At 45.5% G+C, this 27,728-nt stretch overlaps 5 protein-coding genes across 5 annotated transcripts in view; 4 read left to right on the top strand and 1 right to left on the bottom strand.

The window, feature by feature from the left end:
* Positions 1-16,328, bottom strand: part of LOC120317520 (gastrula zinc finger protein XlCGF26.1-like) — a 95,914-nt gene extending 79,586 nt beyond the window's left edge. The window contains exon 1 of the mRNA XM_039364188.1: positions 15,742-16,328. The gene's annotated coding sequence lies outside the window, so the exon portion shown is untranslated. The remainder of the gene's footprint in view (positions 1-15,741) is intronic.
* The window catches only part of LOC120317510 (zinc finger protein 501-like), a 661,069-nt gene that overhangs the window by 620,364 nt on the left and 12,977 nt on the right, over positions 1-27,728 (top strand). The window lies entirely within an intron of this gene.
* On the top strand, positions 1,669-5,760 carry LOC120317508 (zinc finger protein 850-like). The gene is made up of 2 exons (XM_039364163.1): positions 1,669-1,966; positions 2,187-5,760. The coding sequence occupies exon 2, from the start codon at positions 2,300-2,302 to the stop codon at positions 4,712-4,714; it is 2,415 nt and encodes an 804-aa protein (XP_039220097.1). The 5' UTR covers positions 1,669-1,966; positions 2,187-2,299; the 3' UTR covers positions 4,715-5,760.
* On the top strand, positions 4,714-5,760 carry LOC120317535 (zinc finger protein 664-like). The gene is given in 1 exon segment (XM_039364212.1): positions 4,714-5,760. A coding segment is annotated over 1 exon segment (402 nt). The 5' UTR covers positions 4,714-4,734; the 3' UTR covers positions 5,137-5,760.
* On the top strand, positions 9,643-27,351 carry LOC120317538 (zinc finger protein 208-like). The gene is made up of 3 exons (XM_039364215.1): positions 9,643-9,889; positions 16,592-18,810; positions 26,158-27,351. Exons 2-3 carry the CDS (start codon positions 16,677-16,679, stop codon positions 27,258-27,260), a joined length of 3,237 nt encoding a protein of 1,078 aa, XP_039220149.1. The 5' UTR covers positions 9,643-9,889; positions 16,592-16,676; the 3' UTR covers positions 27,261-27,351.

Here is a 27,728-nt window from a genome sequence, read left to right as displayed (position 1 = left end):
CAAATGACAACTTTAGAATTTTAAATATCTTGGACGGTCCTAGATGCTAGAGGCATTTGGAAAACCCTCATTGATTACATGAAAGAATTAGCACAGAGGACTCTTTCATGGCCAAGGCAAGGAATGTATTTCCCGCAGCACTGAAATTTTGAGTTGACGGCCACACGTACTTTACAGCCACATTGTTCCAACGATGGAGTGAATATCTTTGTGATAGTAACAGTGAGTGCAATTGAATACACTTGCACTCATAGGTTTGCGCATCCTTCGAAGAATTTGCAAGAATGTGGATTATTTTGTAAGAAATATCGGACAAACCGCTTAAAAAAATGTAGTGTGATTCACATTAAACTATTATGTCTCACAAGTTAGGACATTAAACCATCATAATAAAAGAAATAGTAAAAGGGGTCTGTTCCCAAGACTGCATATCCTTGAACGTTTGGGCTGATAATACTGTATATGCTCACAAGTCGAATGGCAATAAAGAGTAAGTATCCACATCTCTTCCTTATTGGATCATAATTAGTTCAGTGATGAATATTTGAGGAGGTTCTTAGCACTAGAGCAGGGGTGTCAAACTCACCACGTGGTGTGATGTGTTGCGACGTAGCGCGGCTTTTTTTTGCCATTGCCGGCAATGGGGTGAGTGCAGTTTTGCTTTGACGCATCCGGTCCATGGGCTGGCAGTTTTGACATGCCTGCACTAGAGCAGTGTTTCCCAAAGTTGACAATTTTAAGGCATGTGGACTTCAACTTCCAGAATTCCACAGCCAGCGTTGCTGGCTGTGGAATTCTGGGAGTTGAAGTCCACATGCCTTAAAATTGTCAACTTTGGGAAACACTGCACTAGAGAAACCGTTGTGCATGTCATCTGGGGTTGCACTGAGTTTGCTGGCTACATTTGGCGGTATATTAGCCACGATTAGCATATTAGCATAAGATAAAGTCCATTCTCTCCCCCCCCCTCTCCCCCATGCCCTTTGTCCCCCCCTCAGTTGCGCCTGGGCTGTTCTGAGAACAATCTCTTTCCCTGGGCGACCTTGGCTGGTCTCCGTCTTCCAGGTGACCCCCCTGCATCCCGGCCTTTCTTTCCCGGCCAAGGCAGCGTCTCTTCCCACGCCCTCCCGCCCCCTCCCATGGCTGCTGTCCGGGGGTGGGCAGGCTGCCTGGAAGGGGGAGGAGCCTCAGAGGTCACAGGGCGTCCTATCCCAGGCCGAAGCACCCGAGGTCAGAGGTCCCCAACCTTGGCAAGAGGAATTCTGGGAGTTGAAGTCCAGAAGCCTCAAAGCTCCCCCAAGGCTGGAGACCCTCAATGGTCCTGGGGGCGTTTCTGGCCCCGCCTCCTCTCCCTCCCCCCTCCCTCTCTGGCTGGGCAGAACGGGGGGGGGAAGACGGGAACAGAAATCCTCCCAATCCAGCCCGGCCTGGGACCCCCTCGCCCCCTCCCCCCCGTGCGAGGAGGGGCTCCGGGGGGGCGCAGGGGGGCGGGGGGGGCAGGGATCGGCCCTGAGAGGCGGGAGGGGCTGCCTGGGGGCCGCGGGGGGAGCCTGGGCGGAGCCCCCACCTCCCGCCCTGCCAAAGAAAGACCCCGGATGGGGAGGGAGGGGGGAAGTGGCAGTCCCAGCAGCGCCCCCACCCTCTGCCTGCCTGGGGGAGAGGGGGCGGGGGAGGAAGAAGGGACCCCAAAGGTCAAAGGGAAACCCTCGCCTCGCCTCCGCGCCGAGTGTAGCCTGCCCGTCGCTACTGCGCAGGCGCCACCTAACTGATTCCAGGAAGGAGGCCCCAGATTGGTCGGCCGGGGGAGGACGGCGAATGGCAGGAGGACTTTTCGGGGCGGCCCCTCCAGAGGAACAGGCGGAGCTTATAGAGGAATAGGGCTCGCAGCGAAGTCCCGCCTCCATTTCCGGAAACGAATAGAACTGAGGCGCTTAATTGACTCTGCCGCGGAGGGGCTCGGACCCAGGTAGGGCGCAAGGGATGCTGGGAGTGGCAGTCCGAGAGGCGCTCTGGCGGAGGGAGGGGGGAGGCCGAGGCCTGGTCTGGCGGGACGGGCGCTGGGAGGGAGGCCTGCCCGGAAAGTCCCACGGAGAGGCCGGGGCTTCGGCCGTCCTCGCCGGGCGGGCCTAGGACTCCCCTGCGGGGAAGGGACGAAGCCGTGACCCGCCTCTCCTTCGCCCCTGCAGGAGGACGGGCGAGCCCGGCGGAGGAAAGAAGGAAGGAAGGAGGCGCCGCCCGAGAGGAGAGGAGGCCCCGCGGAGCAGCCCCGGGAGGAGACGGCGGGGAAGGCCCGGCAGGGATGAGCCGAAGGGGACTCCGGGAAAGGAGGCCGCCTGGAGGGAGAAGCGGGGAGCAGGAAACGGGCGGAGACCCCGAGACGGGCCTGGAGGGCGGAGGGTCCTTCAGAGGAGGCGGAAGACCCGGGAATCCCCAGAGAATCCAAGAGAGAGGAGAGAAATATGAATGCCCGGAATGTGGAAAATCCTTCAAAAGAAATGAAGCTCTTGAAATCCATCTAAGAATCCACACAGGAGAAAGACCGTATGGATGCCTGGAGTGTGGAAAGAGCTTCAGTCTGAGGCAAAACCTTTATAGACATCAAAAGATTCACACTGGAGAAAAACCATACAAATGCCTGGAGTGTGGAAAGAGCTTCTGTCAGAGTAGCCACCTTTATAGACATCAAAGGATCCACACTGGAGAAAAACCATACAAATGCCTAGAATGTGGAAAGAGCTTTACTCAGAGTGGAAACTTACGTCAACATCAAAGAATCCACACTGGAGAGAAACCACATAAATGTCTGGAGTGTGGAAAATACTTCAGTCACAGGGGAAGCCTTTATGTACATGAAAGGAGCCACACAGGAGAAAAACTGCATAAATGCCTGGAGTGTGGAAAGAGTTTCAGTCATAGATGCAGCCTTTATTCACATCAAAGGAGCCACACTGGAGAAAAACTGCATAAATGCCTGGAGTGTGGAAAGAGCTTCTGTCAGATTAGCAACTTTTATAGACATCAAAGGATCCACACTGGAGAAAAACCATACAAATGCCTAGAATGTGGAAAGAGCTTTACTCAGAGTGGACACTTACGTCAACATCAAAGAATCCACACTGGAGAGAAACCACATAAATGTCTGGAGTGTGGAAAATACTTCAGTCACAGGGGAAGCCTTTATGTACATGAAAGGAGCCACACAGGAGAAAAACTGCATAAATGCCTGGAGTGTGGAAAGAGCTTCAGTCATAGATGCAGCCTTTATGCACATCAAAGGAGCCACACAGGAGAAAAACCACATAAATGCCTGGAGTGTGGAAAGAGCTTCAGTCTGAGGGGACACCTTTATAGACATCAAAGGATCCATTCAGGAGAAAAACCGCATAAATGTCTGGAGTGTGGAAAGAGCTTCAGTCAGAGGGAACACCTTAATACACATCAAAGAATCCATTCAGGAGAAAAACCGCATAAACGCCTGGAGCGTGGAAAGAGCTTCAATCAGAAGGAAAGCCTTTATATATATCAAAGAGTCCGCTTAGGAGAGAAACCTCATAAATGGATGGAATGTGCAAAGAGCTTCAATTGGAGGGAAAGGTTCTATACACATCAAAGAATCCACACTGGAGAAAAGCCATATAAATGCCTGGAGTGTGGAAAGAGCTTTAGTCAGAGTGGAGACCTTTATAGACATCAAAGAATCCACACTGGAGAAAAGCCATATAAATGCCTGGAGTGTGGAAAGAGCTTCAGTCTGCGGAGCAACCTTTATGCACATCAAAGAATCCACTCAGGAGAGAAACCGCATAAATGCCTGGAGTGTGGAAAGACCTTTAGTCAGAGTGGAAACCTTTATAGACATCAAAGAATTCACACTGGAGAAAAAACATACAAATGCCTGGAGTGTGGAAAGAGCTTTACTGTGAATGAAGCTCTACATCAACATCAAAGAATTCACACTGGAGAGAAACCACATAAATGTCTGGAGTGTGGAAAATGCTTCAGTCAGAGGGGGAACCTTTATGCACATCAAAGGAGCCACACAGGAGAAAAACTGCATAAATGCCTGGAGTGTGGAAAGAGTTTCAGTTCGAGAAACAGCCTTTATGTACATCAAAGGAGCCACACAGGAGAAAAACCGCATAAATGCATGGAGTGTGGAAAGAGCTTCAGTCAGAGGAGCAGACTTTATCTACATCAAAGGATCCACACAGGAGAAAAACTGCATAAATGCCTGGAGTGTGGAAAGAGCTTCAGTCGGAGTGTATATCTTTATGATCATCAAAGAATTCACACTGGAGAGAAACCTTATGAGTGCCTGCAGTGTGAAAAGAGCTTCAGTCTGAGGGGAAACCTTTATAATCATCAAAGAATTCACACGGGAGACAAACCCCATAAATGCCTGAAGTGTGGAAAGTGTTTCAGTGTGAAAAGTACTCTTTATAGACATCAAAGAATTCACACTGGAGAGAGACCCTATAAGTGCCTGGAGTGTGGAAAGAGCTTCAGTCAGAGGGGAAACCTTTATAGACATCAAAGAATTCACATTGGAGAAAAAAATATAAATGCCTGGAGTGTGGAAAGAGCTTCATTCGGAGGGAACACCTTGATACACATCAAAGAATCCATTCAGGAGAAAAACCACATAAACGCCTGGAGCGTGGAAAGAGCTTCAATCAGAAGGAAAGCCTTTATACATATCAAAGAATCTGCTTAGAAGAGAAAACCTATAAATGCATGGAATGTGGAAAAAGCTTCAATTGGAGGAAAAGGTTTTATACACATCAAAGAATCCACACTGGAGAAAAGCCATATAAATGCCTTGAATGTGGGAAAAGCTTCAGTGTGAGGGGAAACCTCTACAAACATCAAAGAATTCACACTGGAGAAAAACCCTAAAAGTGCCTGGAGTTTGGAAAGAGCTTCAGTGGGAGGGGAAGTCTTTATACACATCAAAGGATCCACACTGGAGAAAAACCATATAAATGCCTTGAATGTGGAAAGAGCTTCAGTCAGAGGGGACACCTTTATACACATCAAAGAATTCACATTGGAGAAAAAACATATAAATGCCTGGAGTGTGGAAAGAGCTTCAGTGGAAAGGGAAGTCTTTCTAAGCATCAAAGAATCCACACATGAGGAAAAACCATATAAATACCTTCAGTGTGGGGAATTCTTCACAACAAGCACAAATCTTTACTGTGTGTGAATACAATGAGAAATTCTTCCTGATCTGAATTCACCTGGGAGAAAACCCCTAAAAATTCATGGTGCGTGGAAAAGGTTCACTCAAAATAGGTCTCAATAAAAATTACAAATTTACACTCAGCAGAAAGTTTATAAATGCACCCAGAGTGTGCTGAATCCTTCAGAACAAATGGCAGTGTCAGCTCCCCATAGATCCCTATAGGGACGCTGCCCTTCTGGCGGGAGGGGGGACCCCGGGGGCTTTTCTGTGGTGCATCCATTTTACTCTGTTCCTCTTTTCCTTTGATTATCTTCCTGGGGATGGAGGGATGAGCCTGGGGCCATCTGTTTTGTCTCAGCTCCCGAGGATCTCAGCCTCTGAGAAGAACTTCTTACCACCTCCTCAGATCAGAGTTCTCATAACACCTTTGCACCTCTGCATTGGCTCTCTGTATACTGAGCAGTTGGGAAGGATTTTGAAATGTGGGTTTTAAGCTGTTGTTTTCACACGGGAATTTTAGATCCTGCCTGCTTTCTCTGCAATCTATCTCTCAATAAAAGTTCCTTTTGAAATGACTCTTGATTCAAGAGTTCTGCTTTTTTGAGGGACTAGCTGAGACAAGACCTTACAAGCAGCTCAAAAACCACTTAATAACCCACATGAGAGAGAAACAGAAATGGATTAATCGTGGCTAATATGCAGCCAAATGTAGCCAGCAAACTAGGGGCAGCCCTAGATGACAAGCACAATGGTTTCTCTAGTTCTAAGAGCCTATTTATGGCAGAGTTAATTAGGATCCAATAACGGACAGATGTGGATATTTACTCTTTATTGTCATTCACCATGTGAACGTATACTGTATTATCAGCCCAATCCTTCAAGGACATGCAGACTTGGGAACAGAACCATTTTACTATTTCTTTTATTATGATGGTTTAATGTTCTCACTTCCCCCTCCCCGTTCCTCTCCCCTTCCCCTGCATTTCTCCCACACCCTCCCTCTCCTTCCCATTGCTGTCCCTCTCCCTCTTCCCCTCCTTCTCCCTTCCCTTTTGCCCTTTCCCCTCATCCCCTTCCAATCCCTTTCTCTCCCTCGCCTCTTCCCAACTTTCTAATGGTCTTTCTGCCCCTCCCTTGCTCTTTTAAGCCCTCCCCTCACCTTCACTCTTCATTCTCTTAACCTTTTATCTCCCCCCCCCTTATTCCCATCCAACCCCTCCCCTCCTCTCCCCCTTCTTCCCTTTTTTCCTCCCCACCCTGTCCACCTCAGTCCCTCCCTCTCTCCCCTTCCCTTCCTCTCTCCCTATAAACCTTCCCACTCTTCATCCCACTCACCCTCCCCATCCTCCTTCCTTTCTTCCCTCCCTCCCTGTCCACTTTGTCCTCCCCTTCTTTCCTCTCCCCTTCCCGCCTATTCCCCTCCCTTCCCCAGTCCCATTCCCCTCCTGTCCCCCCTCCCTAACCATCCCCCTGATCTGACTCTCACCCTCCCTCTCATTCTCACCCTTTCTTTCTCCCTAATCTCACCTTCATCCTCACCCTCATCCCAACCCAAACTCTCACCCTCACCCCCATCTACCTCCCTGATAGTCATTTAGAAGAAGAGGGAAGGCTGCCCAGCGTCCAGGGGCCCTTCTGAACACCAACTCCCCACTTAGGAGCCCCCTTCCCTCTGATAACTGACATAACTGACAGTTTGGCCTGCAGGGATGATGAGGTCACAAAGCCCTCAGGGTTCCCCAGGAGATGACAGGCCTCCTTTGCCATCCTATCCCAGCTCAGCTGCATCTTGCCAGTCAAGGGTGTGTCCCAGCCACAGACAAGCTGGCTGAAGGCTAAGAGGCCAATACAAAGAGGAACATTCAAAGCTGAACTTAAGCATGCAAAGCTCTCTTTGGCAGAGGTTCTCAAACTCGGCGTCATGCTCCCTGGGGAGAAAGGAACACCATGAGGAGCAGTACAAACTGGGGGGTAGGCTGGGTGGGCTTTCTGAACAACTGTGGTGATGGCGTGTGTAGCCTCCAAACTCAGGCATTGCAAATTTGGCTTGGAGCTGATAAGAATTTGATCCCTGAATCAAGGTCAAATTTTGACCTTTGCAAAGGGACTCATTTGCCCACTCGAAAGTACAAATCTCCAAATAACTCAGACAAAGAAAAGAGCATTTATTAAGGGGGATCAAGTATTTCTATAGGATACAGAAGAAATCATATATTTAGTATATGTGACACTTCAGTAAGCCAAAGATCCAACGAAAGACCTTGATTACATGTGAGACTTGAACAGCAGAAAACATGGAATCTAGATAACATTCCACAAGGGGCCAATTTATAGGTTACCTTAGTCTTTCCCAGATGGGAAACTTCCTTAGAAGTTTGCAAGTGATTCAAGTGTTTAGGGATGAAAAGACAGGTTCTCCCATTTCAAAAAATGGCCTTGAGAAGAAAAAAAAAAACTTGTTTTGCAGAAATTAAAAAGTAGTCTAACCACGATATTCAGACTGGTAATATCACATTTAGAATGCTAATAATGAAGCAACACATCTATTTATTTGGGCAGAATATATTCTATGAACCTGTGAATATTTCTTGTTCATCGTTTCATTTCCTTTTTTATTTTTTCCATAAGGGAAGAAATTATTATTAAATAGTTGGTTAATTCTTTAATATTAATTCCTAGACGTTCAAAGCACTTTCTTTGTATGGTTGTATTGAGACTATTAGCTATCTCACTTTTAATTTTAAGGAAGGGTATAGAAGATTAGTTGTGACTTTTGAAAACTTACTGTTAACCTTGATATTTCTGAAAATTCTTCTGAGTCTAATTGTATTTAGCTGTATTAGCAGAATTTGCAAAAGACATTAATTTTATATCCCACCTTTTATTATTTTTAGAAATATGGTGGCAAAAATTTCAAACACACCTCCTGCCTCCTAATTTCCCCACAATAAGAATCCTGTGAGGTGGGTTGGGCTGAGAATAACTGGCCCAAAGTCACCCAGCTGCCTTTCATGGACAAGGTGGGACATGAACTCATGGTCCCCCACTTTCAACCCTGAGGCCTTAACAACTACACCAACTTCTGCACACAAATTAGTCCTTGGGTTAAAAATGAGTTCCACTCCTAACTCAATCAGTTAATCGGAATAGATCTGGAAGATACCTTAGAGGCCATCTAGTCCAGCCCCTGCTCAAGCAAGAGATCCTGTACTGTATCAGACAAATGGCTGTCAGGTCTCTTCTTAAAACCTCCAGTAATAAAGTACCCACAACTTTTGAAGGCACATTGTTCCACTAGTTAATTGTTCTCACTGTTAGGAGGTTTCTCCTTAATTCCAGGTTACTTCTCTCCTTGATTAGGTCCCATCCATTGTATCTTGTTTTGCCTTCTGGTGCTTTTAGAAAATAAGTTGACACACCCTCCCCCTTTTTTTTTTGTGGCAGCCTCTCAAATACTGGAATACTGCTATCGTGTCCCCCTAGTCCTTCTTTTCACTATGCTCAGTTCTTGCAACCGGTCTTCATATTTTTTAGCTTGCAGGCATTTAATTATCTTAGTTGCTCTCCTTTGCAATCTTTTTTGTAATGTGGTGACCAAAGCTGGATGCAGCATTCCAGATGTGGCCTTACTAAGGCTTTATAAAGCGGTACTAACACTTCGGATGATTTTGATTCTCTGCCTCTGTTTATATAATCAAGGATTGTATTAGGTCTTCTGGGCTGCTGCCACACACGGCTGACTCCTATTTAAGTGATCGTCCATTGAGAGTCCAAGGTCCCTCTCACAGTTCCAGTTTTTGAGCCATGTTTCGTCTAATCTGTACTGGTACCTCTGGTTTATCTAGCCCAGGTGTAAAACCTTGCTTTTCTCCACATTAAATGGCATGTGGTTGGATAGGGCCCATCGTTCAAGTCTGTGAACTTTGGATCCCGAGCTTGTCTTCCGGGGTGTGGGCTATTCCTGCCACAGAGCCCTGCAATGTCTCAGGCAAAAGCATAAGATAAAGTCCATTCTCTCTGCCCCCCCCTGGTCCTTCGTCCACCCCTCAGTTGCGCCTGGGCTGTTCTGGGAACAATCTCTTTCCCTGGGCGACCTTGGCTGGTCTCCGTCTTCCAGGTGACCCCCTGGCATCCCGGCCTTTCTTTCCCGGCCAAGGCAGCGTCTCCTCCCACGCCCTCCCGCCCCCTCCCATTCCTGCTGTCCGGGGGTGGGCAGGCTGCCTGGAAGGGGGAGGAGCCTCAGAGGTCACAGGGCGTCCTAGCCCAGGCCGAAGCACCCGAGGTCAGAGGTCCCCCTCGCCCCCCCCTTCCCCCCCGTGCGAGGAGGGGCTCCGGGGGGGACGCAGGGGAGCGGGGGGGGCAGGGATCGGCCCTGAGAGGCGGGAGGGGCTGCCTGGGGGCCGCGGGGGGAGCCTGGCCGGCCCGACGGATGCGGGGCGGCGGGTGGGAGGAAGACGGACACCCCGCCTTAACTCCGCGCCGGAAGGGAAATCCCCTCACAGCACCGCGCAGGCGCCATCTGGCTAGCTGAGGAAGGAGGGCGCCAATTGGTCGCTCGGGGGAGAGCCGCGATTGGCAGGAGGACTCCTCGGGGCGGTCCTTCCAGAGGAACAGGCGGAGCTTCTGCAGGAAAGGGCGCTCAGAGAGGTCCCGCCTCCACTTCCGGAAACGAATAGAATCGGCCGCGGAGGGGCTCGGAGCCAGGTAGGGCGCAAGGGATGCTGGGAGTGGCAGTCCGAGAGGCGCTCTGGCGGAGGGAGGGGGGAGGCCGAGGCCTGGTCGGGCGGGACGGGCGCTGGGAGGGAGGCCTGGCCGGAAAGTCCCACGGAGAGGCGGAGGCTCCGGCCTTCCTCCCCGGGCGGGCTGGGACTCCCCTGCGGGGAAGGGACGGAGCCGTGACCCGCCTCTCCTCCCCCCCCCTTCGCCCCTGCAGGAGGACGGGCGAGCCCGGCGGAGGAAGGAAGGAAGGAAGGGTTAAGACACCAAAATAGTGACAAATAGAAATCCACTCTTGAGTTACAAATAGAAAAGTTTATTAGACTTCACAACCAAGCCTAAAACAATAACGGTTTGCAAAGCGTGGTGCATTCAGGAAGGCCATGCAACGGAGCCAAGCACTGAACCACCCCCCAAATTCCAAAATCACATATTATTATACATCCTATCGCGACGCCCCATTCCCTCCCCCATGGCCCCATTGGCTTCGGCTTTAAAGTGGCACCTGGGAAAACACTAATGATCCGACAAAGAATATGGGTAAAAAGCAGATGGCCCACCAAAGAGTGTGTGTGAAAGGGAGGTTTGTTTCGCTTACAAGACAGCTCTTAAATTTAGGATGGCCAGACATCCTGTTCCCAGCTCTGCACATGATATATTACTAACTGCTTGTCACAGGGTGTATCTAAATTGCTTAACACTTGATATATTACTGATTGCTAAAAGCATTCCGATGTAAATGAGGAGCTATCGATTATAGATCTGTCTAGTAGTTTTCCCATGTTAGAATAAGGACCTATAGAATGTAACCATGTGAGGAATGGGACCTGCTCAGGAAATAACTCTGCTTGAAGGGTTATAAAAATGGTCATCAAGGACCAGGCTTTTGTTCAGAATCCTTAGCCACGATGGCTCTCTGAACCTGCGCAATAAACTTCCCTTTCCTGGAAAGAGCTGACTCAAGTCTTTCAATTCTACAACAGAACAGAATAGATTATACTAATAAGATTCCCCCCCCCCTACTATCCTGTATCAATTGTAGAGGAGAGATCTCTCCCATCTTCTACACCTGTTAGATCCAGTAGGGCAGGGGTTCTCAACCTTGGCAACTTTAAGACTTGTGGACTTCAATTCTGGGAATTGAAGTCCACAAGTCTTAAAGTTGCCAAGGTTGAGAACCCCTGCAGTAGGGGTACCAGGCTCCAGAAGGTCCTTAAAAACAATTCCTAGATGGTGACTCACACTGGGCCCCATGGTACCTCCTGTCCTCCCCCCCTTCCTCCACCTGAGGCTTGTATTTTTCCCATATACTCGAAGCATCTACTCAGGCAATTGATTATACGATGCTAATGATAAAATATAAAATACGATTACATGATACTGCTAAAAGCACATACATTTTTATTTTTAAAAATAAAATCCACCCTTTTTCTTTTTACCCATTCTTTAAAAATAAAACATTAACAATTTTTTCCACATTGCTTTGTATTTCTAATGTCTTTTCATATTCTGCAAAATTAGCGTCTTCATTGATTTGTGTAAGGTTGTACATTTTTCTCCCTAAGTGATTCCTTCTGATTACTGTGTATTATTCCTTCTACAGTACTCGGAACAATATTCTTAATAAGAGGGATGAGACAAGGTGAAAACATTAATCCCATAATGATTATTATAAGCATGAATAAAGCTTGCTTCCAGTTTCTAAACCAGTGGTTCTCAATCTGTGGGTCGGGACCTCATTTGGGGTCAAACGACCATTTTACGGGGGTCGCCAAACAAGGCTGTCCGCCATTTTTTCCCCCTTTTCTTTGGCCATGCCCCTGGCACCCGGTGATGTATAAGTGGTTGGGGGTCACCACAACATGGGGAACTGTATTATGGGGTCGCGGCATTAGAAAGGTTGAGAACCACTGGTGTAAACATTCCCCCTAAAAATCCTCCTTCATCTAAAAGACCAGTCCAAGTCTGGACTGGAACATGTAGAAGTTGTCTCATTTCAGTGGTTAATTGCTTCACCACTGTATCTGTTTCATCTATTTGTAAGCAACAATTAGTTAAATTAAACTTCCCACATTCCCCTCCTTCTTTAGCTAATATATAACTTAATGCTAATCTATTTTGATACACAGCCCTCTAAGCTTATCAATAGTTTTTGCCAAAATATTTAAAGCAGTATCTATTTTTCTTCCAACTAATTCTAATACAGCCTGTAATCTTATTATTCTGTTTAACATATAAATGGGCGTTCTATATCCCCAAGATCCATCTTCGGCCCAAGTAGCAGGCCCATAGTCACACACGATCTTTTCTGGTGTCCAGTCCTTTCCTCTCATTGTTTCAACATTACATGGAATATCTATCCCAAATCCATAACTTACTACTTCAGCATGGTTCTTAGTGATTTCCAACTCCATTGTATTAGTTCCATATATTCTGTTAAATTTGGTAATACCACTACATCCTGGATAACCCCCTCCAGTGTAATCACACACACAACTCCACCCTGAACAGATCCCCCACAAGGTGACCATTGATTGGGGTTCCCATTTGCAAAGTTCAAATTAGTGGGACATATATATTTATGATTTTGTTTATATGCTGAGATCCAACTAGAGTCCCCACACTTTGTGGCGAGAGGAGATAAACTTAATATTGTACAGGCATCAAACAGTATTAAAGCCTTTTCTGTCCCTTTTTCTAATATTTTTGTGGAATTAACATATATTAATCTTTCTTTACCTTCAGGTCTCTGTCTCGTTCCTGTTTTAGCTAGACCTACATATATACTAAAATTGAAATATGTTGGCATTGATGGATCATAACATTGTATCTTCTTGTCTTCTACCTTACAAACTGAATATTGTGTATTATTTAATTGAATACACAGATTGAAATATACATCCCCTAGGTGCTTGGGTATGATATACCAAGGTTTTAATTACTGCGTTCCCTTTGGTGGCGTTCGTAATGCAGGCTTCACATCCTTCTGTTTTTGTTGCTCTCCTATATCATTCTCTAGAAAGGGAGAGATAGATAACCATGGACAAATATACAACACTAAGGATTTGCATTTTAGTCACTCTCATTGTTCGTCCTGGACTAGTTATCTTTTAAAGTATATAGTATATTCCTCAAAAGGTTTCAATTTTTTCTCGATGAGTACTATATCACATGGTCCAAAATGTTCTTCACGTCCGGTAGATCTTACACAGTCAATACAATGGAAACAACAACAACAATCAATATGGCATTACAGTCACATAACCAACACATCAGGTAAAAGATTAAGTTCTTGAATCTCTTGAGGCTGTTGGGATTTTGGCACAATATGGATGTGAATTCGTTCCTGGTTCGACACGCAATCATAACTCCTATAAGACAAAGAAAAATAGCAAACCCTAATCCCACCCAGTCATATAGATCTGGTTTGGACATTCGGTTACTGTCGCTTAAGAGTGATCTTTAAAGGTTCTGGATTTGGAACACAGGTCCACTGTTCTTTTGGTTCAGCTACTGGTCCCTTCACTCGTGTGTAGTGGGTCCACCCTTTTTCTTTCATCTGGACTGCGGTTTCAGAGGTCAGCAACACTTGGAATGGTCCTTCCCACTTAAGTTGCAGTTTTTCCTCCTTCCACGTTCGGATCAGGTTCTACTGTCCCACCTCAAACATGTAGACAGGAAATTTCAAAGGGGGTGTTTGGATCAGCAAGCCTTGTTTCCTGAGATAAGACAAAGTAGAAAACAGCCCCAGTATCTAATTCTTTATAAACATGTCATTAGTTTTCATATTGTGGAATTTCCCACTTGAGGTAATTTAAAATCAACTTGAATGCATTGAAATAGCCTCACCATTAGATGTTATAGAGCATTTTATGTATTTGTCTACATATCATATAACCAACCATATATTAACCATAGAAAAGTATCAATTATCCCTCCCCTAGCCATTCCTTTTGTCCGTATTTACAAACACATTGCTTAGTAAAGAGCCAACAAAGGAGTGCTCACCAAACTCTGCTTGAGTTTGTTTGCATACAAATCTTTATTCAAAACAACATAGCTCATTTATAATCACAATATTTTTCCCAACTCTTTCGTTTTAAACAAGGGTAGAATTACAATTCCTTCAATTCTCTTAGATCAGTGGTTCTCAACCTGTGGGTCGGGACCCCATTTGGGGTCAAACGACCATTTCATGGGGGTCGCCAAACCATGCTGTCCGCCATTTTTTTCCCTTTTCCCTAGCTGTCCTACTCCCTCTTATTGGTGGCCACACCCACTTGGGGGTCACTACAACATGGGGAACTCTATTATGGGGTCACGGCATTAGAAAGGTTGAGAACCACTGTCTTAGATATTATGTTTTTATCATTGTGTCCTGCACACAGACATAAAAACATAAAACATAAAGCAACAACAGTATAGATGTATTCAAGTTCTTCTCATATTTCATTACTATAAGAATGGGTATTAAATTTCACATCCACCCCACCTTCCTCCCAAAGCAGAATTCCAAGCAGAAAAAAAAGTTAAAACGAGCAGCCCCTCCTTTTCTTTCTGTCTCTCTTGCTCTTAAAGCAACACAGCCAGCTGAAAACAAAAGAGATGGGGGGGGGGGAGAAGAAGTTTTGCAAAAAATCTCACCACTAAAAAAAAATAGTCTTCTCTCCTTCACATGCATTTGCCATAAATTCTCTCACACATCCTCCATGGAACTCTTCTCATGCAAACACTTGCTATTGCTAAAACAATAAAATCTGCAGTTTACAATTTCTTTCACAGCCTGGGTTGGGGGAGAAACTCACTCACTCACACACACACACACACACACAGAGAGAGGATCAGCATATCCACACATTCACTTCCATTCAAACTACTTGTATAAACACTTTCACAAAGTATTTCATTTCACACATTCTCTTGACAAATCAATAACTATTATTATTATTATTTCAAGGAGCTGTTCAAAAGCCAATGAGCTCCTTTCCCTCCCCTAGTAAAAACTATCCTCTTCTTCCCACACTGAGTAAACTTGCTGCTCTCTCTCGCGTTTAGGGCAATTTTTTTTAAAAGTGGTCCTTCATTCCACATCCAAAGCACGTTCTCTCCCTATTCTGGTATCCACCTCGAAATCCTCCAAATCCCCTTCCTCTATTCCCATTAACATACTGGTTCCTTTCATCCCTCCTATATCTTGTCTCAAAGGGACTCTGCTTATCCACAAACTCTCTTCTAGGAGGTTTTTCCTGCTTTGTCACTTGCTGTACTGTTGCTACCATCATCTTACTTTTCTGCCTTACTTTCTCTGTACCCCTCTGAACATACACTTTCCTCCTTCTCTGGCTGTTGTTTGGGGCCAGGTTCCAATTCCTCCCACCAAACAAAGCAACACAAATTCACCATATCTTCTTTAGTTAAATGTAATCTATCAATTATCTTATTATAAGGCGACTTACCCCAATTACTTAGTAGGAGTCCTAAAGGACTCCCTGTATCTATGCTCAACCTAGGATTCTTCCTAATTTTCTTCACACATTTCCTTTTGGGAACACTCCGAGAATTGCCCATACTGGTTTACCGCACTGTTATCTTATCCTTACCAACCTAATGAGACCACCTTTCGCTTCACCAAGCTACTGCTTCTCCCTTTTTCTCCACCAATGTTCTCATGAGGGTATGGCAAAAACTGAAGGGTCAGCTTCCAAACCGTCTTGCTACCCCCTCTGGTACTTGGGATGTCTAATGCACTCCTCTCACAGATTTCAGATTCAAACAGTCCCACCCAGTCCTCCCCCAACCGCCTAGGTGGTTTTCATCTGGCCACCCCAGATATTACTCACCTAGGTTCGTGCACGAAGTTACCCGGTTTTTCCTAAGGCCGGCAATCTCTCTTTCTGGTTCCCTCACCCTTCGTTTCTATTTGCAACTTCTATTTCGGTTCGTAGGGATGTAGGGTTCATTCAGCACCCACCACTCCTGGAGTTCGAAGCTGGACTGTCGAACTCGATAGGGCATGCCTTCCACATCGTCCTCCAAGTTAGGGAGTCCTGAACGAAATCCCATTGAGTCCCGGGTTTCGGCACCAAAATTGTTAGACACAAAAATAGTCACAAATTGAAATCCACTCTGAGTTACAAATAGAAAAGAAGTTTATTAGACTTCACAACAAAGTCTAAAAAAAATAACGGTTTGCAAAGCGTGGTGGATTCAGGAAGGCAATGCAATGTAGCCAAGCACTGAACCACACCCCAAATTCCAAAATCCTATCCTATTGTACATCCTATCGCGATGCCCCATTTCCTCCCCCATGGCCCCATTGGCTTAGGCTTTGGAGGTTACAATCTATCAGAAGCACCTAAACAGAATACATTATACTAATAAGATCCCTCCCCTACTATCCTATATCAATTGTAGAGGAGAGATGTCTCCCATCTTCTACACCTGTTAGATCCAGTAGGGGTACCAGGCACCAGAAGGTACTTAAAAACAATTCCTAGATGGTGACTCACACCGGGCCCCATGGTAACTCCTGTTCTCACCCCTTCCTCCACCTGAGGCTTGTATTTTTCCCATATACTCGAAGCATCTACTCAGGCAATTGATTATACAATGCTAATGATAAAATATAAAATACGATTACATGATAATACTAAAAGCATATATATTTTTATTTTTAAATTTCCTCCACAGAAGGAAGGAAGGAGGCGCCGCCCGAGAGGAGAGGAGGCCCCGCGGAGCAGCGCCGGGAGGAGACGGCGGGGAAGGCCCGGCAGGGATGAGCCGAGGGGGACTCCGGGAAAGGAGGCCGCCCGGAGGGAGAAGCGGGGAGCAGGAAAGGGGCAGAGACCCCGAGACGGGCCTGGAGGGCGGAGGGTCCTTCGGCACAGGCGGAAGACTCAGAAAATGCTACAGAATCCAGGAGGCAGGAGAGAAATATGAATGCCCAGAATGTGGCAAATCCTTCAAAACAAAAGGAAAACTTGAAATCCATCTAAGAATCCACTCAGGAGAAAAGCCATTTAAATGCCTGGAGTGTGGAAAAAGCTTCAGTCAGAGCAGCACCCTTTATAGACATCAAAGGATCCACTCAGGAGAGAAACCACATAAATGTGTGGAGTGTGGAAAGAGCTTCAGTGAGAGGAGCAGCCTTTATAGACATCAAAGGATCCACTCAGGAGATAAACCACATAAATGCCTGGAGTGTGGAAAGAGCTTTAGTGAGAGGGGAAACCTTTATGCACATCAAAAAATCCACACAGGACAAACCCCGCATAAATCCCTGGAGTGTGAAAAGAGCTTCAGTCAGAGGAGGAGCCTCTATGTACATCAAAGGATCCACACAGGAGAGAAACCACATAAATGCCTCAAGTGTGGAAAGAGCTTCAGTGTGAGGGAAAACCTTTATAGCCATCAGAAGATTCACACTGGAGAGAAACCGCATAAATGCCTGGAGTGTGGAAAGAGCTTTACTTGGAGTGGACACCTACGTCGACATGAAACAATCCATACTGGAGAGAAACCACATAAATGTCTGGAGTGTGGAAAATGCTTTAGTCAGAGGAGCAGCCTTTATGTACATCAAAGAATCCACACAGGAGAGAAACCACATAAATGCCTCAAGTGTGGAAAGAGTTTCAGAGTGAGGGGATACCTTTATACACATCAAAAAATCCACACAGGACAAAAACCACATAAATGCCTGGAGTGTGGAAAGAGCTTCAGTCAGAGGAAGAGCCTCTATGTACATCAAAGGATCCACACAGGAGAGAAACCATATAAATGCCTGGAGTGTGGAAAGAGTTTCAGTGTGAGGGGAAACCTTTATACACATCAAAAAATCCACACAGGACAAAACCCGCATAAATGCCTGGAGTGTGGAAAGAGCTTCAGTCAGAGGAAGAGCCTCTATTTACATCAAAGGATCCACACAGGAGAGAAACCACATAAATGCCTCAAGTGTGGAAAGAGCTTCAGTGTGAGGGAAAACCTTGATACACATCAAAAGATTCACACTGGAGAGAAACCGCATAAATGCCTGGAGTGTGGAAAGAGCTTCAGTCTGAGGCAAAACCTTTATAGCCATCAGAAGATTCACACTGGAGAAAAACCATACAAATGCCTAGAATGTGGAAAGAGCTTTACTTGGAGTGGACACCTACGTCGACATGAAACAATCCATACTGGAGAGAAACCACATAAATGTCTGGAGTGTGGAAAATGCTTCAGTCGGAGGGGAAGCCTTTATGCACATCAAAGGATCCACACTGGAGAGAAACCGCATAAATGCCTGGAGTGTGGAAAGAGTTTCAGTGTGAGGGGACACCTTTATACACATCAATGGATCCACACAGGAGAAAAACCGCATAAATGCCTGGAGTGTGGAAAGAGCTTCAGTCAGAGGGTATACCTTTATGATCATCAAAGAATTCATACTGGAGAGAAACCTTATGAGTGCCTGCAGTGTGGAAAGAGCTTCACTCTGAGATCAACTCTGCGTCGACATCAAAGCATCCACACTGGAGAGAAACCACATAAATGCCTGGAGTGTGGAAAGAGCTTCGGTCGGAAAGGAACTCTATATAGTCATCAAAGCATCCACACTGGAGAGAAACCTTATAAATGCCTGGAGTGTGGAAAGAGCTTCAGTTGGGCAGGACACCTTTATAAACATCAAAGGATTCATACTGGAGAGAAACCATACAAATGTCTGGAGTGTGGAAAGGGCTTCAATCAGAGGGGAAATTTTTATACACATCAAAGAATCCACACAGGAGAGAAACCTTATGAGTGCCTGCAGTGTGGAAAGAGCTTCAGTCAGAGGGGAAGCCTTTATAGACATCAAAGAATCCACACTGGAGAAAAACCGCATAAATGCCTGGAGTGTGGAAAGAGCTTCAGTTGGAAGGGAAGTCTTTCTAAGCATCAAAGAATCCACACATGAGGAAAAACCATATAAATACCTGGCAAAGACTGGCAAAAACTTTGGGATAAAAATATTAAGCTTACAAAAGCAGTAGCATATAAAGAAAACTTACGTAAGATGTTTTATAGATGGCATATGACACCAGTGCGCTTAGCGAAAATGTTTTAAAATGTTTCGGATATTTGCTGGAAATGCAAACAACAGCCAGGCACTTATTACCATGCCTGGTGACATACCCTATCGCTAAGAAATATTGGTCTAAGATTCATAGATGGTTGGAAAAGATGATGAAACTACAGATAGAATTTAAACCGAAATTGTTTTTGTTAGGAATATTAATGGTAAAGAGAATATTATGGTAAAGAGAATGACTATTTGATATTGCATGTTTTAACAGCTGCAAGGATAGTATTTGCCCAATTTTGGAAAAATGAGAACTTACCATCTGACCAGACTATAATTACTAAAATTTTAGAGTGTGCAGAAATGGATAGACTAACATTAGAAATGAAAGAAAAAGATGATTCAATTTAGTTTAGAACTTGGGAAAAATTTTATCAATGGTTAGAGATATGTTAGAACTTGAAGGATTCAATATTTTAGAATAGATGACTGATTTTTAACCGAGTTCTAACTAATACTTTGATGATATGTTTATTTTTCTTGATTTACTGATTTTCATTTGTTACTTTCGATTGGTAGGAGTTTTTGAGATTTAAATTTTTATTTTTAACCAACAAGACAAAACAGAACAAAGCAAAACATAACACACATACACACACAATATATACTCCTCCCTTTTTTTACAGCAATTACGTAACGGTAATCTAATATTTACATTTCCCCCTTATTCTTCTTTAAATATTTGTCCTTATAGCCCCATTATTTCTTATTTACATTTTTCTTCCTTCATGTTCTACTTCTCACTAAGAATAATTCATATTATTATTATTATACATTATTGTATACATATTTTCACTTTTGACCTTTCCATATTTATTCTCCTCTATTATTTTTAGTCTCCAACCAGACATACCACTTGTTCCATGTTAGATAGTACTCTGTGTCTTCCTTTTCTTTTATCTCTTTTGTTAATTTGTCCATCTCAGCACAGTCCAGGATTTTTCTTATTACTTCTTCCTCTGATGGTATATTCTCATTTTTCCAGCACTGTGCATATGCTATTCTTGCCGCCGTTATTATATGTAAAATTAAGTACCATATTTCTTTACTATATTTTCTATTAAAATACCCAGCAAAAAGATCTCTGGTTTCCAGTCTACAGGTTGGTCTATTATTTCTTGGATCCATTTTCTTATTGTAGACCAATATTTTTTTGCAACTGGGCATGTCCACCATAGATGATAATATGTTCCATGTACTTTTTTACATTTCCAACATGTTGGCGAATTATTCTGGAACATCTTGGCAAGCTTTGCAGGTGGAAGATGCCATCTGTAAAACATTTTCAACTGGTTTTCCTTGAATGCCGCCAACATAGTCAATTTTATATTTATTTCCCATATTTTTTCCCATTTCTCCAATTCTATATTATATCTGAAATTTTTTGCCCATCTAATCATTGTGTCTTTGACAACCTCGTCTTCCATTTTATATCTCAATAGGTATTTGTATAAATTGCTAATTAATTTTATTTCTTTTCCATGTATAATTTTATCCAATTCTTGCGGCTCTTTTTGGATTTCATATAATTTTTTGTCCTCTGTATATTTACATTGAATTTGTGTAAATGTCCACCAATCAATCTCTCTGCCAAAGTCTTGTTCCAATTCTTGTTTTGTTTTCAAATTTCCCTGTTCATTTACTAATTCCTTGTATCTAATTATCTTATTTATATCCAATAGGTTTGGGTATTTCAGAGCTTCTGTTGGGGATAACCACATTGGAATTCTTGTGTAATGTTTTTGTTTTATTTTTCCCAAGTCTGTAGCAATGCATTCCTAACTATGTGTCTTTGAAAATATCTGTGTATTTTATGTTTTTCGTTCCATAGGAATGCATGCCACCCTGCTTGCAAATCATGTCCTTCTATTGTTAAGACTCTAGTATTTTTCAAATCCATCCAATCTTTTAGCCAAGTTAAGCTTGATGCTTGGTAGTACATTTCCCACTCTGGTAACACCAGTCCCCCTTTATCTTTTATGTCTTGCAAGAGTTTTAATTTAATCCAGGGTTTTTTCCTTTGCCATATAAATTTAGTGATCAATTTATTTAATTCTTGAAAGAATGTTTTCCCTAATTTTATTGGAATAACCTGGAACAGAAACAATATTTTTGGCAATACATTCATTTTGACTGTAGTGGTCCTCCCTAAAAATGAAATTTGCAAAATTTCCCAATTTTCTAAATCTTTTCTAGTATTTTATCATAATTGTCCTCCTTAATCGAGGAGCATTTCGCTGTAAGCCAGATCCCCAAATATTTTATTTTCTTGGTTATACTTATCTTTGTTTTATCTTCCAATTCCCTTCCTTGTGCCTTTGTAGGATTTTTTGTTATTAATTTGGATTTATTCCTATTAATCTTAGCTTGTTTGTTGAAATATGTGATTGTATCAATCCTTATTTTACCCTAAATCCTTTATTCCCTTCCCCTTTCCTCCCACCCCCCCCCCTTTACCATACTTGTATTGTTCCTATTTTTCCTTATTTATATAAACTTAATAAAATTTTGTTAAAAAAAAAAAGAATTCACATTGGAGAGAAAACATAAATGCCTGGAGTGTGGAAAGAGCTTCAGTGGGAGGGGAAGTCTTTCTAAGCATCAAAGAATCCACACGTGAGGAAAAACCATATAAATACCTTCAGTGTGGAGAATTCTTCACAACAAGCACAAATCTGTACTGTGTCTGAATACAATGAGAAATTCTTCCTGAATCTGAATTCACCTGGGAGAAAACCCCTAAAAATTCAGGGTGCCTGGAAAAGGTTCACTCAAAATAGGTCTCAATAAAAATTACAAATTTACACTCAGCAGAAAGTTTATAAATGTACCCAGTGTGTGCTTATCACCTTCTCAGTTCGGAGTTCTCATAACATCTTTGCACCTCTGCATTGGCTTTCTGTACACTGGGCAGTTGGAAAGGATTTTGAAATGTGGGTTTTAACCTATTGTTTTTGCAGGGAATTTTAGATCCTGCCTGCTTTCTCTGCAATCACTATCTCTCCATAAAAGTTCCTTTTGAAATGCTACCTGATTCAAGAGTTCTGCTTTCTTGAGGGACTAGCTGACACAAGACCTTACAAGCAGCTCAAAAACCACTTAATAACCCACATGAGAGAGAAACAGAAATGGATTAATCGTGGCTAATATGCAGCCAAATGTAGCCAGCAAACTCGGGGCAGCCCTAGATGACAAGCACAATGGTTTCTCTAATGCTAAGAGCCTATTTATGGCAGAGTTAATTAGGATCCAATAACGGACAGATGTGGATATTTACTCTTTATTGTCATTCACCACGTGAACATATACAGTATAATCAGTCGAAACCTTCAAGGACATATAGACTTGGGAACAGAACCATTTTACTATTTCTTTTATTATGATGGTTTAATGTTCTCACTTCCCGCTCCCCGTTCCTCTCCCCTTCCCCTGCATTTCTCCCACACCCTCCCTCTCCTTCCCATTGCTGTCCCTCTCCCTCTTCCCCTCCTTCTCCCTTCCCTTTTGCCCTTTCCCCTCATCCCCTTCCAATCCCTTCCTCTCCCTCTTCCCAACTTTCTAATGGTCTTTCTGCCCCTCCCTTGCTCCTTTAACCTCTCCCATCACCTTCACTGTCTTCATTCTCTTAACCTTTTATCTCCCCCCCCTTATTCCCATCCAACCGCTCCCCTCCTCTCCCCCTTCTTCCCTTTTTTCCTCCCCACCCTGTCCACCTCAGTCTGTCCCTCTCCCCTTCCCTTTCCTCTCCCTATAAACCTTCCCACTCTTCATCCCACTCACCCTCCCCATCCTCCTTCCGTTCTTCCCTCCCTCCCTGTCCACTTTGTCCTCCCCTTCTTTCCTCTCCCCTTCCCGCCTATTCCCCTCCCTTCCCCAGTCCCATTCCCCTCCTGTCCCCCCTCCCTAACAGTCCCGCTGATCTGACTCTCAACCACCCTCTCACCCTCATCCTGTCTTTCCCCTAACCTCACCTTCATCCTCACCCTCATCCCACCCCAAACTCTCACCCTCACTCCCATCTACCTCCCTGATAGTCGGTTAGAAGAGGGAGGGCTGCCCAGAGTGCCGGGGCCCTTCTGAACACCAACTCACCACTTAGCAGCCCCCTTCCCTCTGATAACTGACATAACTGACAGTTTGGCCTGCAGGGATGATGAGGTCACAAAGACCTCAGGATTCCCCAGGAGATGACAGACCTCCTTTGCCATCCTATCCCAGCTCAGCTGCATCTTGCCAGTCAAGGGTGTGTCCCAGCCACGGACAAGCTGGCTTAGAGGCCAACAGAAAGGGGAACACCCAAAGCTGAAATTAAGCATGTAAAGCTCTCTTTGGCAGAGGTTCTCAAACTTGACGTCATGCTCCCTGGGGAGATATGAACAAATGGAGGAAAGGTATAAACTGGGCGAAGGCTTGCTCATAAAAAATAGGTGGATATAAGAATAATCTCCACTTCTTTCTGAATAACTGGGTGGCGATGGCGTGTATTTGTAGCCTCCAAACTCAGGCATTTGAAATTTGGCTTGGAGCTGATAAGAATTTGATCCCTGAACTTGAGAGAAATTTTGACCTTTGACATTTGCCCACTCGAAAGTACGAATCTCCAAATAAAGAAAAGAGCGTTTATTAAGGGGGATCAAGTATTTCTATAGGACATAGAAGAAATGATATATTTAGTATATGTGACGCTTCAGTGAGCCAAAGACCAAACAATAAAAGACCTTGATTACATGTGAGACTTGAACAGCTGAAAACATTCCAAAGGGGCCAATTTATGGGTTACATTATAGTCTTTCCCAGATGGGAAACTTCCTTAGAACTTGCAAGTGATTCAAGTGTTTAGGGATGAAAAGACAGGTTCTCCCATTCCAAAAAATGGCCTTGAGAAGAAAAAAAACCTCTTGTTTTACAAAAATTAAAAAGTAGCCTAACCACAATATTAAGAGTGTTAATATCACCTTTAAAATGCTAATAATGAACCCTAAAATGTGAGGCAAAAAAATATTTATTTGGGCAGAATATATTCTATGAACCTGTGAAACTTCTTCTTGATCTTTTCATTTCCTTTTTTATTTTTTCCACACAGGGAAGAAATTATTATTAAATACTTGATTAATCCTTTAATCATATTAATTCCTAGACGTTCAAAGCACTTCCTTTGTATGGATGTATTGAGACTATTAGCTATCTCACTTTTAATTTTAAGGGAGGGTAGAGAAGATGATGAGTGTGACTTTCGAAAAATTAACCTTAATATTTCTGCAAATTCTTCTGAGTCTAATTGTATTTAGCTGTATTAGCAGAATTTGCTAATTTTATATCCCACCTTTATTATTTTAGAAACATGGTGGCAAAAATTTCAAAGACACCTTCCAGGTTTCGCCTAATCTGTACTTGAACCTTTGCTTTGTCCTGCCCAGGTGTAAATGTCATGTGGTTGGATAGGGCCCATCGTTCAAGCCTCTCAAGTTCTTTTTGGATCCCGAGCTTGTCTTCTGGGGTGTGGGCTATTCCTGCCACAGAGCCCTGCAATGTCTCAGGCAAAAGCATAGGATAAAGTCCATTCTCTCCCCCCCCCCTTGTCTCCCCCTGTCCTTCGTCCCCCCCTCAGTTGCGCCTGGGCTGTTCTGGGAACAATCTCTTTCCCTGGGCGACCTTGGCTGGTCTCCGTCTTCCAGGTGACCCCCCTGCATCCCGGCCTTTCTCTCCCGGCCAAGGCAGCCTCTCCTCCCACGCCCTCCCGCCCCCTCCCATTCCTGCTGTCCGGGGGTGGGCAGGCTGCCTGGAAGGGGGAGGAGCCTCCGAGGTCACAGGGCGTCCTAGCCCAGTCCGGAGCACCCGAGGTCAGAGGTCCCCAACCTTGGCAAGAGGAATTCTGGGAGTTGAAGTCCAGAAGCCTCAGAGCCCCCCAAGGACCCTCAATGGTCCTGGGGGCGTTTCTGGCCCCGCCTCCTCTCCCTCCCCTCCCCCCTCCCTCTCTGGCTGGGCAGAACGCGGGGGGGAGAAACCTTTCCAAACGGAAAAGACGGGAACAGAAATCCTCCAAATCCAGCCCGGCCTGGGACCCCCTCGCCCCCTCCCCCCCGTGCGAGGAGGGGCTCCGGGGGGGCGCAGGGGGGCGGGGGGGGGCAGGGATCGGCCCTGAGAGGCGGGAGGGGCTGCCTGGGGGCCGCGGGGGGAGCCTGGCCGGAGCCCCCACCTCCCCCCCCGCCCTGCCAAAGAAAGGCCCCGGATGGGGAGGAAGGGGGGAAGTGACAGCCCCAGCAGCGCCCCCACCCTCTGCCTGCCTGGGGGAGAGGGGGCGGGGGAGGAAGACGGGACCCCAAAGGTCAAAGGGAAACCCTGGACTCGACTCCGCGCCGAGTGTAGCATGCCCGTCGCTACTGCGCAGGCGCCACCTAACTGATTCCAGGAAGGAGGCCCCAGATTGGTCGGCCGGGGGAGGACGACGAATGGCAGGAGGACTTTTCGGGGCGGCCCCTCCAGAGGAACAGGCGGAGCTTATAGAGGAATAGGGCTCGCAGCGAAGTCCCGCCTCCACTTCCGGAAACGGATAGAGCTGAGGCGTTTAATTGACTCGGCCGCGGAGGGGCTCGGAGCCAGGTAGGGCGCAAGGGATGCTGGGAGTGGCAGTCCGTGAGGCGTTCTGGCGGAGAAGGGAGTGAGGGGGGAGGGCGAGGCCTGGTCTGGCGGGACGGGCGCTGGGAGGGAGGCCTGGCCGGAAAGTCCCACGGAGAGGCCGAGGCTCCGGCCTTCCTCCCCGGGCGGGCCTAGGACTCCCCTGCGGGGAAGGGACGAAGCCGTGACCCGCCTCTCCTCCCCCCCTTCGCCCCTGCAGGAGGACGGGCGAGCCCAGCGGAGGAAGGAAGGAAGGAAGGAGGCGCCGCCCGAGAGGAGAGGAGGCCCCGCGGAGCAGCCCCGGGAGGAGACGGCGGGGAAGGCCCGGCAGGGATGAGCCGAGAGGGACCCGGAGAAAGGAGGCCGCCCGGAGGGAGAAGCGGGGAGCAGGAAACGGGCGGAGACCCCGAGACGGGCCTGGAGGGCGGAGGGTCCTTCAGAAGAGGCGGAAGACCCAGGAAACGCCACAGAATCCAGGAGGGAGGAGAGAAATATGAATGCGCAGAATGTGGAAGATCCTTCAAAAGAAATGCAGATCTTAAAATCCATCAAAGAATCCACACTGGAGAGAAACCGCATAAATGCCTGGAGTGTGGAAAGAGTTTCAGTCGGAGGGGACACCTTTATACCCATCAAAGGATCCACTCAGGAGAAAAACCTTATAAATGCCTGGAGTGTGGAAAGAGCTTCTGTCAGATTAACAACCTTTATAGACATCAAAGGAGCCACACTGGAGAAAAACCATACAAATGCCTAGAATGTGGAAAGAGCTTTACTCAGAGTCGAAACTTACGTCAACATCAAAGAATCCACACTGGAGAGAAACTACATAAATGTCTGGAATGTGGAAAATACTTCAGTCACAGGGCAAGCCTTTATGTACATCAAAGGAGCCACACAGGAGAAAAACCGCATAAATGCCTGGAGTGTGGAAGGAGCTTTATTCGGAGGAGCAACCTTTATACACATCAAAGGAGCCACACTGGAGAAAAACCTTATAAATGCCTGGAGTGTGGAAAAAGCTTCAATCGGACGGGACACCTTTATGCACATCAAAGGATCCACTCAGGAGAGAAACCGCATAAATGCCTGGAGTGTGGAAAGAGCTTCAGTCAGAGGGGCAGCCTTTATGTACATCAAAGGATCCACTCAGGAGAGAAACCGCACAAATGCCTCAAGTGTGGAAAGAGCTTCAGTCGGAGGGAAAACCTTTATAGACATCAAAGGATCCACACTGGAGAGAAACCACATAAATGCCTGGAGTGTGGAAAGAGCTTCAGACATAGGAGCAGCCTTTATGTACATCAAAGAATCCACTCAGGAGAGAAACCGCATAAATGCCTGGAGTGTGGAAAGACCTTTAGTCAGAGTGGAAACCTTTATGTACATCAAAGAATCCACTCAGGAGAGAAACTGCATAAATGCCTGGAGTGTGGAAAGAGCTTCACTGTGAGTGGAGCTCTACATCAACATCAAAGAATTCACACGGGAGAGAAACCCTATAAAACGGAGATGACAGGCCTCCTTTGCCATCCTATCCCAGCTCGGCTGGATGTCGCCAGTCAAGGGTGTGTCCCAGCCACGGACAAGCCGGCTGAAGGCTTAGAGGCCAATACAAAGAGGAACATTCAAAGCTGAACTTAAGCATGCAAAGCTCTCTTTGGCAGAGGTTCTCGAACTCGGCGTCATGCTCCCTGGGGAGAAAGGAACACCATGAGGAGCAGTACAAACTGGGGGGTGGGCTGGGTGGGCTTGCCCATAAAAAATAGGTTGATATAAGAATAATCTCCATTTCTTTCTGAACAACTTTGTGGTGATGGCGTGTGTAGCCTCCAAACTCAGGCATTGCAAATTTGGCTTGGAGCTGATAAGAATTTGATCTCTGAATCAAGGTCAAATTTTGACCTTTGCAAAGGGACTCATTTGCCCACTTGAAAGTACAAATCTCCAAATAACTCAGACAAAGAAAAGAGCATTTATTAAGGGGGATCAAGTATTTCTATAGAATACAGAAGAAATGATATATTTAGTATATGTGACACTTCAGTAAGCCAAAGATCAAACAATAAAAGACCTTGATTACATGTGAGACTTGAACAGCAGAAA

The sequence above is a fragment of the Crotalus tigris genome, unplaced genomic scaffold, assembly GCF_016545835.1.
Source record: "Crotalus tigris isolate CLP2741 ecotype Arizona unplaced genomic scaffold, ASM1654583v1 scf7180000019692.1526454, whole genome shotgun sequence".
Taxonomy (NCBI): domain Eukaryota; kingdom Metazoa; phylum Chordata; class Lepidosauria; order Squamata; family Viperidae; genus Crotalus; species Crotalus tigris.
Note: the sequence above shows the minus strand (reverse complement) of the source record. Positions and strands in the feature narration are given on the sequence as shown.

Bases quoted from the DNA above. Each gene is read 5' to 3' on its own strand.
- LOC120317508 (XM_039364163.1), top strand. From the start codon at position 2,300: ATGAGCCGAAGGGGACTCCGGGAAAGGAGGCCGCCTGGAGGGAGAAGC.
- LOC120317538 (XM_039364215.1), top strand. From the start codon at position 16,677: ATGAGCCGAGGGGGACTCCGGGAAAGGAGGCCGCCCGGAGGGAGAAGC. The intron at 18,811-26,157 runs GTCTTTCTAAGC...AAAGAAATGCAG, and splicing joins GAGCTTCAGTTGGAAGGGAA to ATCTTAAAATCCATCAAAGA.